The sequence below is a fragment of the Marmota marmota genome, unplaced genomic scaffold (assembly GCF_001458135.2).
Source record: "Marmota marmota marmota unplaced genomic scaffold, marMar, whole genome shotgun sequence".
Taxonomy (NCBI): domain Eukaryota; kingdom Metazoa; phylum Chordata; class Mammalia; order Rodentia; family Sciuridae; genus Marmota; species Marmota marmota.
The window spans coordinates 23131713-23152379 of NW_025999982.1; the positions used below are offsets into that span (position 1 = coordinate 23131713).

At 35.0% G+C, this 20667-nt stretch overlaps 1 protein-coding gene across 30 annotated transcripts in view; it reads right to left on the reverse strand.

Annotated features, from left to right (window-relative positions):
- Nucleotides 1–20667, reverse strand: part of Dst (dystonin) — a 436897-nt gene that overhangs the window by 209259 nt on the left and 206971 nt on the right. For 15 of the 30 annotated variants that reach the window (XM_048805541.1, XM_048805534.1, XM_048805537.1 and 12 more), the window contains 4 exons: nt 7048–7137; nt 6412–6510; nt 4691–4768; nt 2454–2546 (listed from right to left, as the gene is read on the reverse strand). In XM_048805541.1, the coding sequence (XP_048661498.1) occupies nt 2454–2546; nt 4691–4768; nt 6412–6510; nt 7048–7137 (360 nt within the window). The remainder of the gene's footprint in view (nt 1–2453; nt 2547–4690; nt 4769–6411; nt 6511–7047; nt 7138–20667) is intronic. The other 15 variants (XM_015487875.2, XM_015487874.2, XM_048805564.1 and 12 more) reach the window with 2 other exon arrangements.

Consider the following 20667-nt stretch of genomic DNA (forward strand, 5'->3'; position numbering starts at 1 on the left):
TTTTCTTTTTTTTTTTTTTTTTTTTCTTCTTCTTTTTCTTGTTCTAATTACTCACACACAACAGTAGGATGGATTTTGACACATCATACTTAAATGGAGTATAACTCCTCTTTCTTCTGGTTGTATGTGATGTAGAGTTACACAGGTCATATAATCATATATGCACATAGAGTAATAATGTCCAATTCATTCTACTATCATTCCTACTTCCATATCCCCTCCCCACCCTTCACTCCCCTCTGTCTAATCCAAACTACCTCTCTTCTTCCCTAGCCCTGCCCCTACTTTTGTGAATTAGCATCTGCATAGCAGAGAAAACATTTGGTCTTTGATTCTTTCAGATTGACTTATTTTGTTTAGCATGATATTCTCCAGCTCCATCCATTTATCTGCAAATGTCATAATTTCATTCTTCTTTATGGCTGAGTAATATTCCATTGTTTATATATACCATATTATCTTTATCCATTCATCTGCTGAAAGGCACCTAGGTTGGTTCCATAGTTTAGCTATTGTGAATTGAGCTGCCATGAATACTGATGTGGCTACATCACTATAATACACTGATTTTAAGTCCTTTGGGTATAAACCTAGGAGTGGGATTATTGTGTCAAATAGTAGTTCCATTCCAAGTTTTCTGAGGGATCTCCATACTTTCTTTCTATAGTGATTGCACCATTTTGCAATTCTACCAGCAAGGTACAAGTACACTTTTGCCCACACATCCTCACCGACATTTATTGTTGCTGGAGTGAGATGGAATCTCAGTATAGTTTTGATTTGAATTTCTCTAATTACTAGAGATGTTGAACATTTTTTTTCCATATATTTGTTTATCAACTGTATTTCTTCTTCTGTAAAGTATCTGTTCATTTCCTTAGCCCACTTATTGATTGGGCTATTTGTTTATTTTGGTGTTAAGTTTTTAGTTCTTTAAATATCCTAGAGATGAATGCTCTATCTGAAGTGCATGTGGTAAAGATTTTCTCCCATTCTGTAGGCTCTCTCTTCACATTGATTGTTTCCTTTGCTGTGAAGAAGGTTTTTAGTATGAAAGATCCCATTTATTGATTCTTGATTTTACTTCTTGAGCTGTAGGAGACTTGTTAAGTAAGTCAGTTCCTAAGCCAACATGGTGGAGACTTGGGCCTATATTTTTTCTATTAGGCACAGGGCCTCTGTTCTAGTACCTAAGTCCTTGATCCACTTTGAGTTGAGTTTTGTACAGGGTGAGAGAACCATATGAGATTCTTCAAGTTTTGGTCCTACTAAATGTGCAGGGCGGGGCTAGAATTGTGGCTCAGTGGTACAGTGCTTGCCTGGCACATGTGAGGCACTGGGTTCAATTCTTAGCACCACATATAATTAAAAAAAAAAAAAAACTCACAAAGGTCCATTGACAACTTTTTAAAAAAATGCAGGGACCCTGATCCACTTAGAAATAATTAAAGGTTTTCTGAGAAAGCTACTGAGAACCTGCACAGGAATTCAACTTTGGGGCCAAATCTACTTAGACTTTACCCAATTCTGTTACAAGATCTGGTTATGGGCTCCATATATAAATCCTGGCCTTATTTTTGTGCTTCATACCCGTATCCCCTAAGGATGAGACCCTCCAGTAATGATTTCAACAGTGACACTGACTGGACATTCACCTACATTAGCCTCCCTACAGTCTAGCTAGCACCTCTCCTCCTCTTATATCTCCTCCAATGCCCGTTTAGGTCCTGGAACCCACCTGGAATCTCCTCCCCAAAGCTCTCCATTATCTGTCTTATCTCTCCCATTTCCAAATGGCCCATTCCCCCCAAATATTACATTTCAGTCAATTTTTTTTAAGCCTAATTCCTCTCAAGATTTGATTGAGAACACCAATTCCTTTCTGTAGCTAGAAAACTATCTATCTTAACTTCAAGGTTCAACTGCACAGTTATCAGTAAGAGGCACAGCATGCCTACTGCAGGATGGGTTCTGTGCACATAGAACATTTCATGAGCAGACACTAGGCACAACACAGGCAGGACTTTTCTTCTAAGTCAGATCTCTTTAGGATAATTCTACTGCCATCTAGTGTATATCAAAGAAACAACAAACTTATTTTTAATAAGGATAAAAATTATTCTAAATAAGGATTACTTTATAAAATCTCTAAAATAGATAACATTGTCAGAAATGAAAAAAAAATGTGTCTGCATTCAAGAATGAAACTCTGTGTCTTCCAAATCTATAATTACAAGCACAGTCCTTAAAACTACATTCAAGCTCGTGGAGAACAGGAAATGTGAAGCCAGGTTCACAGTGTTACTTGAAAGAACAATTTAAATATATTGTTTAAGAAAATAAGTCCCAAATTGATTTTTCTTTCATAGGATATAAAAAGTCCTTCATAAGAACTACCTTAAAATTAGCCATAAAAGACTTAAGAAATGATATCTAAGAAAAAGTGGACTTACCTGAAAGTGCAAAATTATTGTCCATATTAATCCCAAAGTCAATTTGGGATTTCCGTCTGTTATGTCATCATTTCTAATATTCACTAATTTCACCTGTTTCATATATGGAAAAGATAAAAATGTTACTAAACCAGCACACGAGTTATCTTTACCTACAGAAAAACAATCCTTAAATATGCAAATACAGTAATCACCAAAATACTGGTTTACTGTTACCTTATTTTTGAGGGGCAGAGGAGGAGTATTGGGGACTGTACCAGTGCCTCCTGCATTACAGGCAAGTACTCTAGCACTGAGCTACATCCCCAGTCCTCAGTTATTTTAATATAGCAAAGTACAGAGTAAGCACAAAGGCAATATGGGTGTTATTTGGTTTTGTCTTCTAAAGCAAGTACTGAAAGCATCTACTTGTCAAAAATACAACTGCAGTCAGGAAGGCCTAAGTATCTGCAATCTTAAAATTAGAAATAATTTTTCTTTCAAAATAGGTTTTTCATCTTTATCATTAGATAGGAAATTGTTCTGATCCATAAAATAATTTTAACAATGTCTCACACTTCCATCACAAATGATTTAAAAAATAACATTATTTTTCTATCAATCTATCATAAATTGGTATATGTTATTGAGCATTTGGAAGACTGTTCAAATTAAAAAATAGTATAATACTCAGACTAAAGTTTATCAACTGCTAAACGAGGCATTCAGGTAAGTTAATGTAATGATAATGTCTAACATTTATTTCCCAGACAAAAGAGTCAAATATCATGTATTAATTGCCAAGAATTATATAACATAATATCTAATATTTTACTTACTGGAAAAATACTACCATAAATATTTCAAGCAAGAGTGCATAAGTAACCATTAATACTTTGGAAACTTCCACTAGAATGCAGAATAATGAGGCAAAAGTAGTAATATTTAAAGCAGTTAAGCACTAAGTATTTACTAGCATTTAATAACTAAGAGCATTTAAATATGCATAATAAGCTAAATAAAGGAATAATAAAATCCAGTGTTCCCCTCTCCCCTTTTCCTTACTTCCTTTTTTTACCCACTCCTCTAAAAACTGTTGCCACCCAATTTCTCATTATTTTCATTAATTTTCAACTCTCCTGCCTTTTTCTCTTGTACTTGAAAGACTTATGCTACTACAATACAAAATGCTACCTAATAAAGATCACATCCAACATTCTTTTCCAGAAACCTCAAGCTAGTTGAAGACTGTTGTCAGGAATGTTATTTAAGTTTTAATCACTCATAAACTACCTAACACTATTACTATGGTTTGAATGTATACAATTCCAAAATTCAGATGCTGCCTCTGTGATGAGGTTGAAAGGTGGACCTTTAAGAGATAATTATGGGGCTGGGGATGTAGCTCACTGGTAGAGCACTTGCCAGGGCTGAGGCCTTGGGTTCCATCCCCAGCACCATGGAAGAGAGAAAGAGAGAAAAAACATTAATGAATTATGTCATGAGGGCTCCTCCTCTCTTGAATGTGATGAGATGCCCTTATATAAAGAGGCTTGATGAGGACTGAGTTTGCTTTTTCACCTTCCTGTCCCTTGTCCCTTCTGATATGTGAAGACACAGGGGTCCTCTCCTCCAGAGAAAGCAGTCCTCACCAGACACCAAATGGTGGTGCCTTGTCTTGGACTTCCAGATTCCAAAATATATGAGAAATAAATTTCTGTTCTTTATGAAATACTCACTCTCAGGTATTCTAGTACAGCAGAATAAAATGCACCAAGATAATTACCAACTTATAAAAAATAAAATATTGCCTAATCACTATTAAGTACTATGAATGCTTATACTGAGTTTTAGAAAGTATGATATAAAATGAAGTGTTTTTATATACTAAGGGTAAAAAATAAAATGTTGTTTCCCCAGCACCAAGTACTGTTCATAGGCATACTTAACATTCCATTGCTACTAAAATGTCATTAACTGCCTAGGCAAATGCATTCCAATTCAAACAGAGAAAATCAGTTGCTCTTATTCAGATGGAAATGTAGCCACTTATAATTCCTTCTGAGTTTACACCTAATATTAACTTCCTTTTCTTCAGAACAAATGTTTAAAAACACTTTAAAATATTTGCCTCACCAAAGCACAGCTTCATTATTATAATTCATAGTCATGTTTAACCTTTTTCTTCCCTGACATGTTTTATGTAGATTTACTTAATCACATATGTTTATATAATTAGAGTCTGAAAACCTTCATACCTGGCGTCTTTTCAAATAGTCAAGTGCAATTTGTACATTCTGTAGCCTGTGGAAACGCATCCGACCTTTTTCTCTGGGCTAAGAACAAAAAAATGTAGATATAAAAAGCACTGTAGTTTCTAATACCACTGCCCATGCTAACTTCATTAGACTTCCCACTCATCTGAATATATTAAAACAATATTTAGGTAAGCCAGTAAAATTTTTTTAAAAAGCTTTTAATTTCTTCATATTATCTGGGACTGAATGTAAACTACTAGGGACTTTTTCTTAATGCATTTTAAATTTAATACTTCATTCCAAAAGTTTTATCTAAACAAAAGTTAAAAGAGAAAATGCCATAGAAATACATTTTAATGTTCACTAACAGAATATTCCTAGCCCACAGATATTTAACTGTGGATGCACAAAAATAATTAAATATCATTCCCCATTTTGCCTTCTTAATAAACACTGACTGTTAGCAGGAGGGTTTTTATAATTATTGTATATATGGGATGTTAATGAAAATGAGGTAACATAGCATGCAGTTAGTATAAAAATCACCAAGTAGAAAGAAAGATTGACTTAGTATGATAGAGGAAGAGAAAAACGCGATTAAAATCACATAATATATTTCCTCTTTATTTTATTTTAGCTTTTTCACAAAACTGAACTGACTATGATAATGAGAAAGGACTCCACTAGTTTTACACTGCATGGGAATGGACAGGATTACTTTCTCAGTCTAAGGAAAAGTGACAAACCATCATTCTTTTCCTTAACGCTGTTTCCCTTAAGAAACGATACAAGTGAGCAGAAGGAAAACATAAGGAAACAGAGCTGAGAAATGTTTAACGAAAATACAAAGAATGGAGCAGGAATCTGTCACATAAAATCTTCCCAAGGGAAAAACAAAAAAGGCAAAACTGACAGCTTAGCTTCTTAAATATGAATAGGTTGCTGAAGCCAAAGGTTCCATAATAAAACAAACAGCAGACCACAGAAGGGAAATAAGTTCCGCATAACCATTGGAAAATATGTTGATAAATTCACCCCTCGAATTCAACAAAAGCACAATTTCCAAGGAAATCAGGGGCACTTGGGATGGAGATGACAAAAGAAGCACATCTGCCTTGCTGAGGTGGGTCAATGTTAGCTGTGTGTCATGGAGATTCAACAGCTCTGTGGGTTTGGTTAGGATGCTAGATTTTAAAACCTTCCTATATTTAAATATGGTAAGACCTTTTAGAATGTCCACCAAACACCTACTGCCAATAGGTATGATTTAAAGCAGAAACTTAAATCCTAAATAAAATTCCTATAAGTCCTTTGAAAAAAATCAATAGTTGCCAAGTTTGAAATATCAATTCCATAAGTGAAATGAGTTTGCACAAAAATTAGCATGCTTGTTCTAAGATTTCATACTTTTATACAAGGTATATGAAATTCCTTAGGTAAAATGCTGTCTTATAATTTAGGCAAATACGTGCGATTACCATGTGGTACATACATAGTAATGTGTAAATGATTCATTTTAGCTCTCTAAAGATTTTTAAAGAGAAAATATTTCCTTTGTCCAGTTTTTTTTTTTTTTTTTTGGCACACACATCCACCTCGCTGTAGGCTTTGGTCCTTCCTATACTTTTCTCAAGAGAAGCCCATGAGTTACTGCTCTATCAGGTTAGCGCTCACCACACTGGACCCACTAGGTTAGTCGAGTTATGGGGGCCGACACCTACCCCCTTATCCTCATCCTCCACATCCTCATGCTGTTCATATGCGCATGCTTCTGTGGCACTCACCAATCGTAAGGTCTTCAAAAAATCTCGCTCCCTTGGCTAATGAATATAACAGACAGAAGAAAGGACAGCAAAGACACAAGACAGACCAGAAATGAAAAGAAGAGCATGAACAGAACATAATGAGGGAGCACAGTAACCAAGAAGGGGAGGTAATGTTCACAAATAAGGAAATGACACCTGAGGAATGAGTTAGACCATTTTTTTTCAGAAAGCAATGTTTATTTCCTTGCTATTTGTGAGTCTTTTAATGTGTGGTTATATTATGCATCCAACTGCTGCTAAGCAAAAAAAAAAAAAAACCCGAAGGTTAAAAAAAGAAAAGCAAGAGCAAAAATAGTATTTTAATGATTATATAAGCGAAGTCATCAAAGTGCTTCAAGTTTCTCAAATTCACACCATTTGAAGTCTTGAGAATGCTTAGGCATCTAACCAGAACTTTTTTTTTCCTGATAGAATTCACAGCTTAAAGGATGAATGTTGCAAAAATCCGAAAAGTCTGTGTTGAAAACACACTTGTTATATGTGCAGTGGACTAAATGTTCTTCAAAATGAATTAAGAAAATTGAAACTTACCAAGGTATCTCCTGAAAGAACCTCTAAGAGAGAGATCAAATTGTGTCCGTCCCTTAAGTCTTCATAGAGATCATTCACATGTTTCCGAACCTACACAGAGAAAAGCAAAACTTTTGGTCCTACAGTTCTGAATCATTCTTCACATTCTTAAACAAGAAAGGGGTAAGTACAAAACATTCTTCGTACAGTATTTGTTCATGTGCCCATTTTTTATTTTTACTTTCTCATTACTTAAAAATTAAATTTGAATTTCAAAGCTAGAAATAGTGAACTTCAGATTTATAATTTATAAAGACAGGACTGTTAAATTTTTAGTGCAGTGAATAAACATAAGCCTGGACTATTGCACGGGGTGACCACTGCTTCCCTAAAGGCAGTACCCTGACTTTATTCATTATTCCACCTTCACCAGTGGGCTGTGCCCTTATTCCCAACCCCCTTGAATCAGTCTTCCTACTCTGCAGACCAATGAAAGATCCAGGATACAAAGGCATACACTCCACATCTTAAGAATCCATAGTAAGCTGTGCAAAGGCTACATGAGACTCTATGTATCATTCTTCCAACTTCCTGTGAACTTATAATTCTTTTAAAATATAAAGTTTTCTCAAATCCATACATGTCAGATTAGAAGGCCTCTGTCCAAATCTTCCTCTGCTCAGCACAAATCTTGTGGTGGAGAGTTTTCAAAACTCAGTAACATTAGCACAAAGTCATCACTCAATCTGTAACAACTTCCCTCACTAAATTCAACCTGTTATTCTAGAGCTCAAGCCACTATGACTCCTAGAAAGCTCTGTCTTTCCAGCAGGGGCAGATCCCACAAGTACTTGGCCTACTACTAAGCTTGTGCTAAATGGACAGGTGTCCTCACAGGCTAAGATGGCTGCTCCACAGAGGGCAGGTACATGTGCACTTCCTTACCTGGTAACAATTCAGGGATAGGGCTAACATTACTTTTGCAACTCCCATGAAAGGAGCCAAAGAAGTGGTCTAGCAAAGAGACAGGAAGCAGAATCCCATCTACTTAACAAGTTGCACAAGCCCTGAGCACTTGCTAGTCTTTGGAGTAAAATGCTAAAGGTTTCTAAGTATGAATCAAACTTCTTTGCACTTCTCAAATGTCATGTGAACATACAGCACAAAGTAATAAAAATGTTTAAAATTCTTTTATTGTTGTTGTTGTTGTTTTAAATATATTTTTTAGTTGTAGGTGGACACAATTCTTTTATTTTATTTTTATTGGTGCTGAGGACTGAACCTAGTGCCTCATGTATGCTAGGCGAGCGCTCTACCACTGAGCCACAACAACCTCAGCCCCAAAGATCTAAAATTCTGATCAAAACCATCTGACTATATAACAAGAAGAAAAAAAAAAAAGGTCTGACGTCAACTGAAATGAAATTTTTAATGGTAAGTTTTTCACACACACACACACACACACACACAAAACTGGTTTAAATGCTGTTAAACTGCATTATCTTCATTGACTACATTTATAGTTTACAATATCTTGTTTTTGTTTTGTGGTGCTGGGGATTGAGCCCAGGCCCTTGTGCATGCTAGGCAAGTGTTCCACCACTGAGCTTCATCTCCAGCGGCGGTAGTGTAAGAAAATATTTTTGATTCATGACAAAATTCCACTTAGGAGTAACATATCAAATTACTGACTCCTCTACCCAACATATAGGGACTTTTTGCCAAGGTCACAGAACCTTTTAATATTCAGATACTTGTCTGGCATCATTATCCACAAATATGCAATGTATGTATTAAAGTCCACCACTAAGTAACTGCTAATGTCAGCGGTTCCTAGAAAATGGCCAGCAAAAGTAAGAGTTCGTTACTTTTAAACAAATATCCATCTTTACAAACCTACATTTAATTTTGATTTCCTAGTTACCAAAAATTACCAGTTAAATCTTTGGTATCACAGTAAGAGAAAGTTTTAAAATACTTTATTTCTTTTTTAAAAAATCATAACACTTTAGACAATTCTTATTTAGAATATCCATAAATTAAAAAAACAAAGTAAGTTACAAATAAACTGCATTGAAATACGTGCCTCAGGATAGACAGTATTAAATGACAATCTCCTCATGGCCTTAATTATATTCTAGAGATGAACTAATTCTCAATGACCTTTTCAGGAATGCAACTACTATATCCATGACACATACAGGAACATAAGCCCTTGCTGAGATGAGAACTAGTACTGTAATTTTCAGGTTGCATTAAAGCACTGTATGAATTTATAAGGCCAAAATCTGTACTTAAAATCAAGCTTGTGAATGTTGCACATATTAAAACATCTAGATTTATGTATTTCTTACTGTACCTCCAGTGTAACCAGAAAGCAGCCTAACCCTAAAAGAGCCTGAACAAGGTCACTAAGAGATCATATTTATATAAATAATATTATGCAGCTACTGATCCTCAGCCAGCTGTTTAATCTCTTGAAATAAATGGCTTTATTGTGCAGGCCTGACATCCTCAGCACACAAGGACAGCGGAAACAGGCACGTGATCAGGATGGGGCCTCCCCAAACAGTGACTAATGCAGTGTTGAGAGTTCTGGTGAGCCCACCAGACTCCACATTTCACTTCCTGTGTCTTTCTCACTCCAGGATAGTTAAAGATGGGGTGTGATTATGAACACTTATTTCATAGGAAGGCAATTTCACAACTTGCCTTGCCAGGTTGAACTAAACCCCCTACATCAAAAAAACCTTCCAAAACCAGATGTCATTTTTCACCATTATATTTATACAGAAAAATTAAATTAGGCATCTTTAGAAAAGGATTATAATAATACTATATATTAATCCAAATTAGAAAAAGAGAAATCTTGTTAAAAGGGGAAAAAAAATCATAATAATTAGGAGACCTGCATTTATGTCCCACTTCTGACCCTAGCCTCATGAACTTGAACCAACTGCCTAAACTGTCCAGGCCTCGGGGGTTTTTTTGTTGTTTTTTGTTTTTGTTTTTGTTTTTTTCATCTGTAAAATAGAAGTCTGATAAAGAAATTCTCTCATTCAAACTAAAAAACAAAAATTCTACCACGTGAAAATAAAATTATCATTTTCTAAAATTAATGACTTGCCAATTTAAAAGAAAGCATGTAAACTGAAAAGCTATTCAAAGTCTTGTAGCTTAAGAATTTTAGAAGAAAAAATAGAAATAGAGTAATTTAATTTCTGTAATGCTTTAAAGTATTCTGAGACACTGGTTACCATGCAATCCTGCCTGCCTTTCTAATTTGAAGTGATTAATCTGAAATACTGTATATGAAAACTGTTCTACAAATGTAACACATCAGGGCTGAGGGTATACCTCATTAGTAGAGCACCTTACCAGCATGCATGAGGCCCTGGATTCCAGGGCAAAACAAACAAATGTAAGTTATCATTATTTACATATTTGTCATTCCATAGAAAGTAAATGTTACCATTAACAATAAAAAGCAAAAATGCATGATGAGTTGTTACATTACTAGGGGCCCAGCCCTGTGATAAATGCTTTATAAATAGCAGCTTATTTTGCTCACCATAAACAAATTAGGTAAAAAGAAATGGCATTAAAAATATTTATAGTCAACATTATAATTCAAGTAGTATAATCAACAATGAACTGAAATAGGAAAAGTGAAGTTCTAGAGAAATACCTGATCACGAGAGCAATTTAGGAAAGAGAAAAGAGGGAAATTAAACAGTTAAACCTACACAGGAATCATTACTTTATTTTGTCCTAAGTCTGAGTCATAGACATTTGGCCTGGTAACTTTCCTTCACAGATGACTACACTAACTGCCAAAAGCTTTAACCTTCTGTTTTCCATTTTCAGTAAAACATTCTTTCTTCTCTTTTTGGATAGTTTTTCCCGGTGGAACAAAAAACTGTCAGAATAAATAGTGCTAGAGAAAGTGATGAGCAATGTAAAAGCACTCTTAGGTACCTTGGGATTAAATTATATAACTTGAATTACATAATGAGAGCAAAGCATCACTTTCTGTATTTCACAAAATTCTCCCAGAATTTTGCAGTATTTTCTAAAATTTTTACTACATTTTATCTACAGTTCACCCCTAGGGGGTGCTAACCTTGTACTTAAGAGAACATCCTAAGAAAGGAAAATAAATAGACAAGAAAACCTTCCATGGGGGAAATGATTCTAAATAAGGTGCTGGTAATAACATAGGCAATATTTCAAAATTATCTTGGAGAATAAAATATAGCAGAATATGTCAGGTCTGTATTATCCAAATGGATTAACTGATCAAAAAAAAAAAAAAAACATACACACACACAAAAACAAAACTCAAAAACAAACCAACCAAACTACTACTCCAAAAATGTCATTTTGCTAATCATTTGGTGATTTGGTTTTATATGAGCTAAATCAAATTCCACTTTGGAGAGAACAGGAACATTGTATAGCTGCTTATTAAACTGCCTTTCTTCAAAAATCTCACTTTGTAGTGGTTCATGTTAATCTTCACAAATGCCACAATAATTTTACTTCCCATATTTAAGCATGTTGCTACCATATGGCTGCAGTTCAACGGAGATCACCAAATATTTACTGAGCAACCGTAGTGAATATACTCAGAGTATGGTCAGGGAGCTTTATACTAGTCTAAGCTCTAAGAACTCCTCCAATCAAAGAAGTCAGGAATGTTCTCCATAGAATGAAGAACAAGAACAAGGCAAAAGCTATTTGGTGAGTTCCAGGGGGAAGCAGCCTGGAAGGTGAGGCAGGAAACTGGGCCTGGACACATGGCAGCTTCAGGTGCCACATTAAGAAGCTTGGGTGAAAAGGTGAAAAGAACTACTAAAGGCTTTTAAGAAAAATGAGTAAATCCTATTGTGGGAGACCAGAATATATTGCCCCCCAAAATGAAGGATTGCTGAGCTAAAGACAAATGAGAAGCAGGAGACTCAGGTAAGCTCTCTACCATTCCAACATCTGCTTAGAAGCGGGGCACAGATTTTCAAAGACAAAAGGTATCTTCTGATTGAACCAGAGAGAACAAGGGTTAACCACTGAAGAAGATTTTGAAACCTTGCTGGCCTGAGATGGTACCAGAGAATTCTACATAAATAAGCTTACTAACTCAACTATCTGTCATTCATTTTCCTTTCCCATGCTGCCACCCCAAGAAACTCAAACTCCTTTTCTTTTGTCTTGTCGTTTCCCTAATATTTCATTGTTCTTGGTTGAAGATGCTATGTAAACTGAAATTCAAAGCCACCTCTTAGAGAACTCCTAATTCCATGGGTATCTCCCAAGTATATGTGAAATTCATGTGTTAATAAACTAGCTTTCTCTGGCAAATCTTTTGTTACAGGGGCCTACTCCAACTGAGAACCTATGGGGATCATTCTTTCCCTACTTATCTCTGATCAATACATTTTTCTTGTAAACTATTATCTTGAGCAGACCCAAACTGCAGGTAAAGCCCAAGGCCCAATCTGTACACAGCAGTCGAGAAAAAAGGTCCCTCAGGAAAAAGTAGAATAAAGAGGACACTGGGTTAAGGAACCTTGGAAAAAAATGCATACATCCCAGCACAACAGCACCAATCAAAAGATCAGCCACATAAAGGATCCACAGTCCTCTCTTAAAGAACTTGTACATCTGAAAGACACAGTATTCTGGAAAACAATCGTCTATCTTTAGAAAAGAACATAAATAATAAAAGAAGGCTTGTCCCAAAGGAGGTCGCCTCACTGCCTTGTACTAACTGGGTGAAAAGAAAGGGGCTAGCCTGCTTTCATGAAAACTAGGAATTAAAATGCTTTCAATTCCATTTTTTTTTTTTTGTTTAGTATACACAAAATATAGTCTTGGACAACAGACAATTAAGTTCTCTTGGAAAAGCTCCCCGAAGTCCTATTTCAAAAATAGTAATAATGCGACTAACAGTATTACTACCATATCAAATATTGATAAGTAAGTTGATCCTGTGAAAATATACAAAAATCCTTTAAAATAATGTACTCTCTTTAGAAGCTCTCTAATCTGAAGAAGTTTACTACAAATTTCACTACTATTTCTTCAAGAATTGAGAAAGAAGAAAAGTACAATACAGATTTTATCTAAATTATTATAAATTCTAAATCAATACACTTAAGTATAATAAGGGAATTTTTTTCTGATTAAAAAAGATGGTCACCTCCCAAAAACTTAGGAAATGATGCCAAGAATTAATAAAATGGGATGTGATCAAATTAAAAGGCTTCTGCATACAAAGGAAATGATGATGAAGACTGTGAAGAAAGAATCTCAGAATGGGAGAAAATCTTTGCTACTCCTCTGAGAGAGGATTAATATCCAGAATATATAAAGAACTCAAAAAGCTTAACACCAAAACCACAAATAATCCAATCAATAAACGGGAAAAATAACTAAACAGACACTTTTCAAAAGAAGGAATACAAGTGGCAACAAATATGTAAAGATGTTCAGGGCTGGGGATGTGGCTCAAGCAGTAGCGCACTCGCCTGGCATGCACGGGCGCTGGGTTTGATCCTCAGTACCATATAAAAATAAAATAAAGATGCTGTCTCCACCAAAAACTAAAAAATAAATATTAAAAAAAATTATCCCCTCCCTCCCTCTCTCTCTCTAAAAAAAAAAAAAAAAAAAAAAAAAAGATGTTCAACATCAAAGAAATGTAAATCAAAACTACATTGAGACTTCATCTCACATCAGTCAAAAGGGCAGTCATCAAGAGTACAGATAATAATAAATGTTGGGAAGGATGTGAAGAATAAGGAACACTTTTACACTGTTAGTGGGACTGTAAATTAGTACAACCACTATGGAACTGTATAGAAGTTCCTCAAAAGACTAGGTTTGAAGCCACCATATGACCCAACTATAGCACTCCTCTGTGTTTATCCTAAAGAGTTTAAGTCATCATACTATAGTGATACATGCATATCAATGTTTATAACAGCACAATTTACAATAGCCAAACTATGGAACCAGCCTAGGTGTCCATCAACAGATAGATGGATAAAGAAAATGTGGTATATATACACACAACAGAGTTTTATTCAGAATAAAGAAAAATGAAATTATGTCATTTTCAGGAAAATAGACAGAACTTGAGAACATCATGTTCAGTGAAATAAACCAAACTCAGAAGTTCAAGGGTCATGTGTTTTCTCTCATATGTAGAAGCTAGAAAGGGAAAAGGAAAAGAAAGGTGAGGGGAACTCATGAAAACTGAAGGGATATGAGTAGAGAAAAGGGACCAAGGGGTGGGAGGAGGAAAGGGAAAAGGGAAATACTGGGAAATAATGTTGGCCAAATTATGTTGTTATACTGTATAATACATGTACAAATATGTAACAACAAATTTTACTACTATGTTCAACTACAATGTACCAATTTTTTAAAAGGCCATACATAATTAATCTCTTTTACTGTTTCTTTAAATATAAAATAAAGATATTGGTCATCCATGTTCTAGAATTAATGGATAAAACAGTGAAATTTTTTAAACAAGTCAATGTTTGGCCTAGATAGTGTAAACAGCTCATTTATTTCATAGTGAATTCAATAAGTTAACAAAAGATTGCTTCTCTTAACCTTTCAGGTTGACAATCTATAATTAATTTTTTTAAAAAATACAAGGTCTCTTCTAGTCTTTCACAAGGTAGAACTATAAGTAATTAAATAAAACAAAGTATTTATATTACTGATAAATGCCTTTAAGATTTAGGAGCATTTTAGTCACAGTCTCACTGAGCTTTATGTTCTTCTGAACAGTATCACCATAGTTTTAGGAACCTTTCTTAAAAAGCTATTTATTTTTATTTCTTTCTCTCTTTTTTCTTTCTTTCATTTTTTTTTAAGTATATAACTTTTCTATAAGTTTGGGGCCTGGGTTAGTTCTGGTTTAGATGGACTGGGTTTGGGTTTCTACCTTTCCCTCTAGCTCTTTCCTTTTATAAACAGGAAAACAAAATCCATTTTTGCATGAGTTTTTCCCTCAGCCTACAGACTTTCATCTCCTAAGGCTGTACACATCTTGGTATTGAGCAATTACAATGTAACTGAAAGGAAAAAAAAATCAATCCAGAAACCAATATATTCTGCATTATAATATATCTGTTTTAGTATCTGCTCAATTGTTCTTTGAAGATGGATGTGTTCTAGACAACCTCCGTATCATAAAGTTAAACAAATGAGCACTGGTTTGCAAAGCCATCACCGTTATCCATCACATTTACAAGAGAAGACTGACTAGTAAATATTATCATATATTCTTATAAAAAAAAACAAAAACAAAGAACTGGGAGAAGTATTTTAAGGAAGACAAAAATCTATCCAATATTCTGTTATTGAGGGTAAAAGCCAGCCAAATTTGATTAAATGGAAGGAGGAAATGACCTCACCTTTTTAAAGTTTTTCAAATGTTCTGCAAGCTCATTACTCTTATAAGTCTCACTTTAAATCATTTATATTTATATTTATGGCAAATGCTACCACATTTATGTATGGCAAAATTTTTAACAACAGCTTAACCCATTAAGTTCAAAGTTTTCAATTCTGTGAATATTTCGACAAAACTGATACAGGTACATTAAAATAGGCTGAAAATCATAATCTAGTGCTTATATGTATTATTATTAGTATTAGCTTATATTATAATCATTATACTATAATTATATTCTTATCATTGTTATATAATTATATATTTTATACAGTTATATAATTTTATATACAAGTTCCACATCTGGGATGATGAACAAAATAGGTTAAAGAAGTCAGAAGGAACCAATTACTAGCATTTTAATGCTCACTTTTTTTATCATTTCTTCCCAATTATTCACAATTTGGGCAGGGGGTGGGGCTAAAAAAGTAGGGATCACAATCTCTTAACACACTTCTAAATGAGTAATTAATAAGCTATGTAATAAAAAAGTTAGATGAAAAATTTCGATTTTGGTAACGTAACAAGACAAATAACGCTAACTGAGTAGAATGCTATTGTAATAGCCAAGTACTACTTATTTCATATATGCCATGCCTTAAAAAATAAATATTATCATATATTTATTTTGTAATATCTTTAACAAGATATCACAAAGTCTGTTTAACAGATAATTTAAAACTATGGCAGCATAATCCTATCCTTTTCCATCAATATTTTAAACATCTCACTGTACTTTCAAATTGTGAAAAATTTTTACGAAAAATATTTCAAATAGAATTGTGAATATTTTCCAATAAATATCATGTAAATGTCATTTTAAAGAATGTTAATCAGTCTTGTTTAATTATACTCATGACCAAAATTCACAAGTAGTTAAAAATTAGATTAGATTCCCACTTAACGACTCTCTGGTAACATTATAGCAAATGTATAAACTGGGCTTAAATTAATTACTAGAAATTAGAGAGGCATTCAAGTAAATGCATTTAGTTCCTGTTTGATAGGAAAAGCAACTCTGGGACACTGCAACCTCTGTCATGCGCCTCTTAAAGCAAGGTCACTTGATTAGACTGTTTTTCCTCTTCACACCCACTCATCCTGAGTTTCAGAGAAACCTTAACCAAGGCTGGCACCAAGAAGGAATAGCTTGTGGGGGAGAAGCACTGTGGTGTAGGGCACAGCAGGAATACAGAGTAAAAGGCAGTCTGAGGGTCCCCAGAAGCTGCTAAGTGGGAACAGAAGCATCCAGAAAGGGGAATATACAAAAGTGACAAACGAAAATGTCATTTACTTTGCAAATCTGATAAACATGCTGGTTGTGGTGACTACCTGAACACTTCTGAGCTGAGTTTTCTCTTTTGGGTTTTGGCCACAGGAGCTCCTTTCCCAAAAAAAAAAAAAAAAAAAAAAAAAAAAGGATTCTTGTACTTTCTGGATGGTGTCAGTCCTCAACCACTGAGCCACTTGCTGAAGGAAGTGAGGTCCCTGAAGACTGGTGAACACCAGGCAACCAACAGAATCCACTGGTGGATGGGAGAGGTGGCACTGACTATTACAGATGACTTTTGGTCACACCATCACGGACACCAGTGTTTCTTTCAGACCATTATCTGCCAAAGTGAGAGACTACCATGGGGAGGCATGACAGTCATTTTGTCATTTTTCAAATCTCAAGAATTAAAGGATTGAGGGATCTCTAAGTAGCATATTTTACACTTTTAAGACTTTCTAACACTCTCATAGTTTGCACTTACATGCAAACTAAATATAAGCCCAGTTTAAGTCCTTAGAAATAAACAACTGAGGACAACTGGTTACATCCTCTTGATTAACCTTTGAAAATACCCAGGATTATGATCAAGACAACTGTCACAGAGATGAACACTAAAACTATTTTTAACGACACCCCTCAGACCATGAGATTCCACTGCCTCTGCTACAATTCACTGTAATGCTCAACATATTTTCCCTGTCAAAGAATGTTTCCTTAAATCCAGTTGAGTGTCCATGTCCACAATACCATGATATATATGTTCTAAAATAAAATCCCCTGCAAATCATATCTGGGGAAATCGTTTGAAACAGAACCATAGGTCTATTCTATTCGTTACATAACAAACAAAAAAAAAAAATTGAGGCTAGGGATACAGCTTTGTAGTCAAGAGGCTGCCCAGCATATGGAAGGCCCTGGGTTCAAACCCCAGCACTGCAAAACACACAAACCAAAACCCCATTTGACTTTGTCAGGAGTGATGATGCAGCCTATGATTCCAGAGACTCATGAGGCTGAGGCAGGTGGATCAGAAGTTCAAAGCCAGCCTGGGAAACTTAGCAAGACCCTGTCTCAAAATAAATCTTAAAAAGAGCTCAGGGATGTGTAGTCAGGCTCAGTGGTACAATCCCAGCAACCTGGGAGGCCAAGGCAGGAGTATTCCAAGTTCAACATCAGTTTCAGCAATTTAGTGAGGCCCTAAGCAACTTAACAAGACCCAGTCTCAAAAAAAAATTTTTTTTTCAATCATTTAAACAAGGGGGGCTGGGAGTGTGGTTCAGTGGTTAAGTAACTCTGGGTTCAATCCCTGTTACCTAAATAAATAGATAAAGGGCTGGGTATGCTAATACCCTGGGTTCAATCCTCAGTACTACAATCAACCAACCAACCAATAAATAAATAAATAAAATCGACACTCTTGTTATTTTCTGAAACAGAAATATGCCTTCTGTAGGAGAATTAAAACTTCCAAAGATGCCAACAATTTCTTCAAAATGATCACTTTCTAAATGTTATTACAATTCCACCAAATTTTCAGATTCCAGACTATTAAACAGTGATATATGGACCACAATGTGCAATGGCTAGTTCTTCCAGTTGTACAAAACCAGTGTCACAGAGGAGATGTCTTTGTCTCATACTAAGCTTAAATATGAGTGGTATTTATTATCCCTCCAGCTCCTTTTCTGAGCACCCTTCCTTTTACAATCATCAGGGTCCCCTAGACTTGGGCTAGGCAGCAGCTAGCAAATCACAGGCCACAATTCCAAAATAAACCATGGGAAACAGTTGTGGATTTACAAGATATTTAGGTCTCAACACCCTAACAGTAGCTCTCCATTTCCAATCCCAAAGACTAAGAGAATTTGAAAAGAAAGTCTATGAATGGTTTAGTTCATATTCTCAAAACCTCCACTGTCATTTCTCTGCTTACATTCATGGTATTTCTCTACTTGAAATGCTATTCTGTTCTCACTGTTCCTCTGATTATTGAAACATTACTTTTCCCTCAGGTCAAATTCTGTTATCCTCTTCTGATTACCGTATTCCTTGGTTTATACTAGAACATTATTAGTCATTTTCATCTCAGTTTCATGCACACAATACATATAAACCTAAGTCCATTAAAAAGACAGCACTTAGGTGCTCATTGTAAATGCCTCATGCATTCCGTAGGACCTTTCATATAGCAGATATTCAAAGAACTCATGTTGAATAAATAAAAGATCAGTCATCATCACTTTGCATGTAACCTCTACCACGCTCTCAGCTGTGGGCCCTTCAGTACACTCAATCATGGGGAAGGGAAAAGAGACTCGGGAAACAGATTCGAAAACCCCATCACACCACTTCCTATTGGAATTTGTCTTTGCTCCCAAAGCCCATAATGGCATCATGTCCTGCCACCATCAGAGCTAAATAAATACTATGTTGAATGAGAAACAGAGGGAGAGACTCCATCTGTATATGTCTAACCTCTTACATACTTCCCGTTACCCACCTAAGTTAGTTTGGCAAATGACTTGGCAGAAAGGTGTCCGGACAAATAAAATTTCAAGACTCAATAATAACTCTTAAATATTTCAATAAAATATAGAACAATAGAACAGAATAGAGTCTAGAAATAGACCCATATGATTATGAACAACTCATTTTTTTACAAGAGAACAAAGGCAATTTACTGGAGGGTGGTCTTTTCAAGAAATGTTTCTGGGACACGGAATAACCACATGCAAAAAAGATTCATTTGAACTTTTTCCTCCAAACAGATCACAGACTTATATATAACAGCTAAAACCATGTAATTAGTAGATGAAATCACAGAAGTGAACCTTTGCATCACGGGAAGACTTCTTATATATGATCAAAGAAAAGTAAATAACAAGAGTGTTTAAAGCTAATAAATTAGTCAATTTTTTGCTTAAAAATAGGCAAAGATCTTAATTATTTCACCAAAGAAATACACAAATAATTAACAAGCACATGAAAAGATGTTTACTATCATCAGTCATCAGAGAAACACAAAGTAAAACCACAATGCAAAAGCACTTCACACACATTAGGACAGCTAATTCCAAAAAGACAGGGCAAGCAAGATGAAGAATCATTACATATTACCAGTGGACATGTCAAATGGCATGACTACTTGGGAAAATGGTTTGGCAATTTCTTAAAATGTTAAGTTAGATTTACCCTACAACTCAGCAATTTGTCTCCTAAAAGTGAATACTCAGAAGAAAACAGAAGTCCACACAAAGACTTGTACATTTATGTTTATAGCAGCATTGTTTAGAAGAGCCAAGAAATGGAAACACCCAAATGTTCACCCACTATGGGAGTGGATAAAGAAATGTGATACATCCCTCGAATGGAAGACGATTGGACAAAACAATGGAATGAAGAACGCCACAACAAGGATAAACCTCAAAAGCATTACGTTATGTGGGGAGAAAAAAGAGACACAAAAAGATAAATATTGTATGATTCTATTTATGTGAAATATCTAGAAAAGGCAAATTTAATGAAATGAAAAGTTCATCAGTGGTTGTGCAAATAGCTTTACTAAGATATAATTTACACACCAAAAATTCACTTGTCTTGACTGTATAACTGGACAAAGTTTTTTATTTATTTATTTTTTATTTTTTAATTTTTTATTGTTGGCTGTTCAAAACATTACATAGTTCTTGATATATTTATTTCACACTTTGATTCAAGTGGGTTATGAGCTCCCATTTTTACCCCATATACAGATTGCAGAATCACATCAGTTACACATCCATTGATTTACATATTGCCATACTAGTGTCTGTTGTGTTCTGCTGCCTTTCCTATCCTCTACTATCCCCCCTCCCCTAAACACAACTCCACTCCACTCTCTCCTCAACTTACTCTC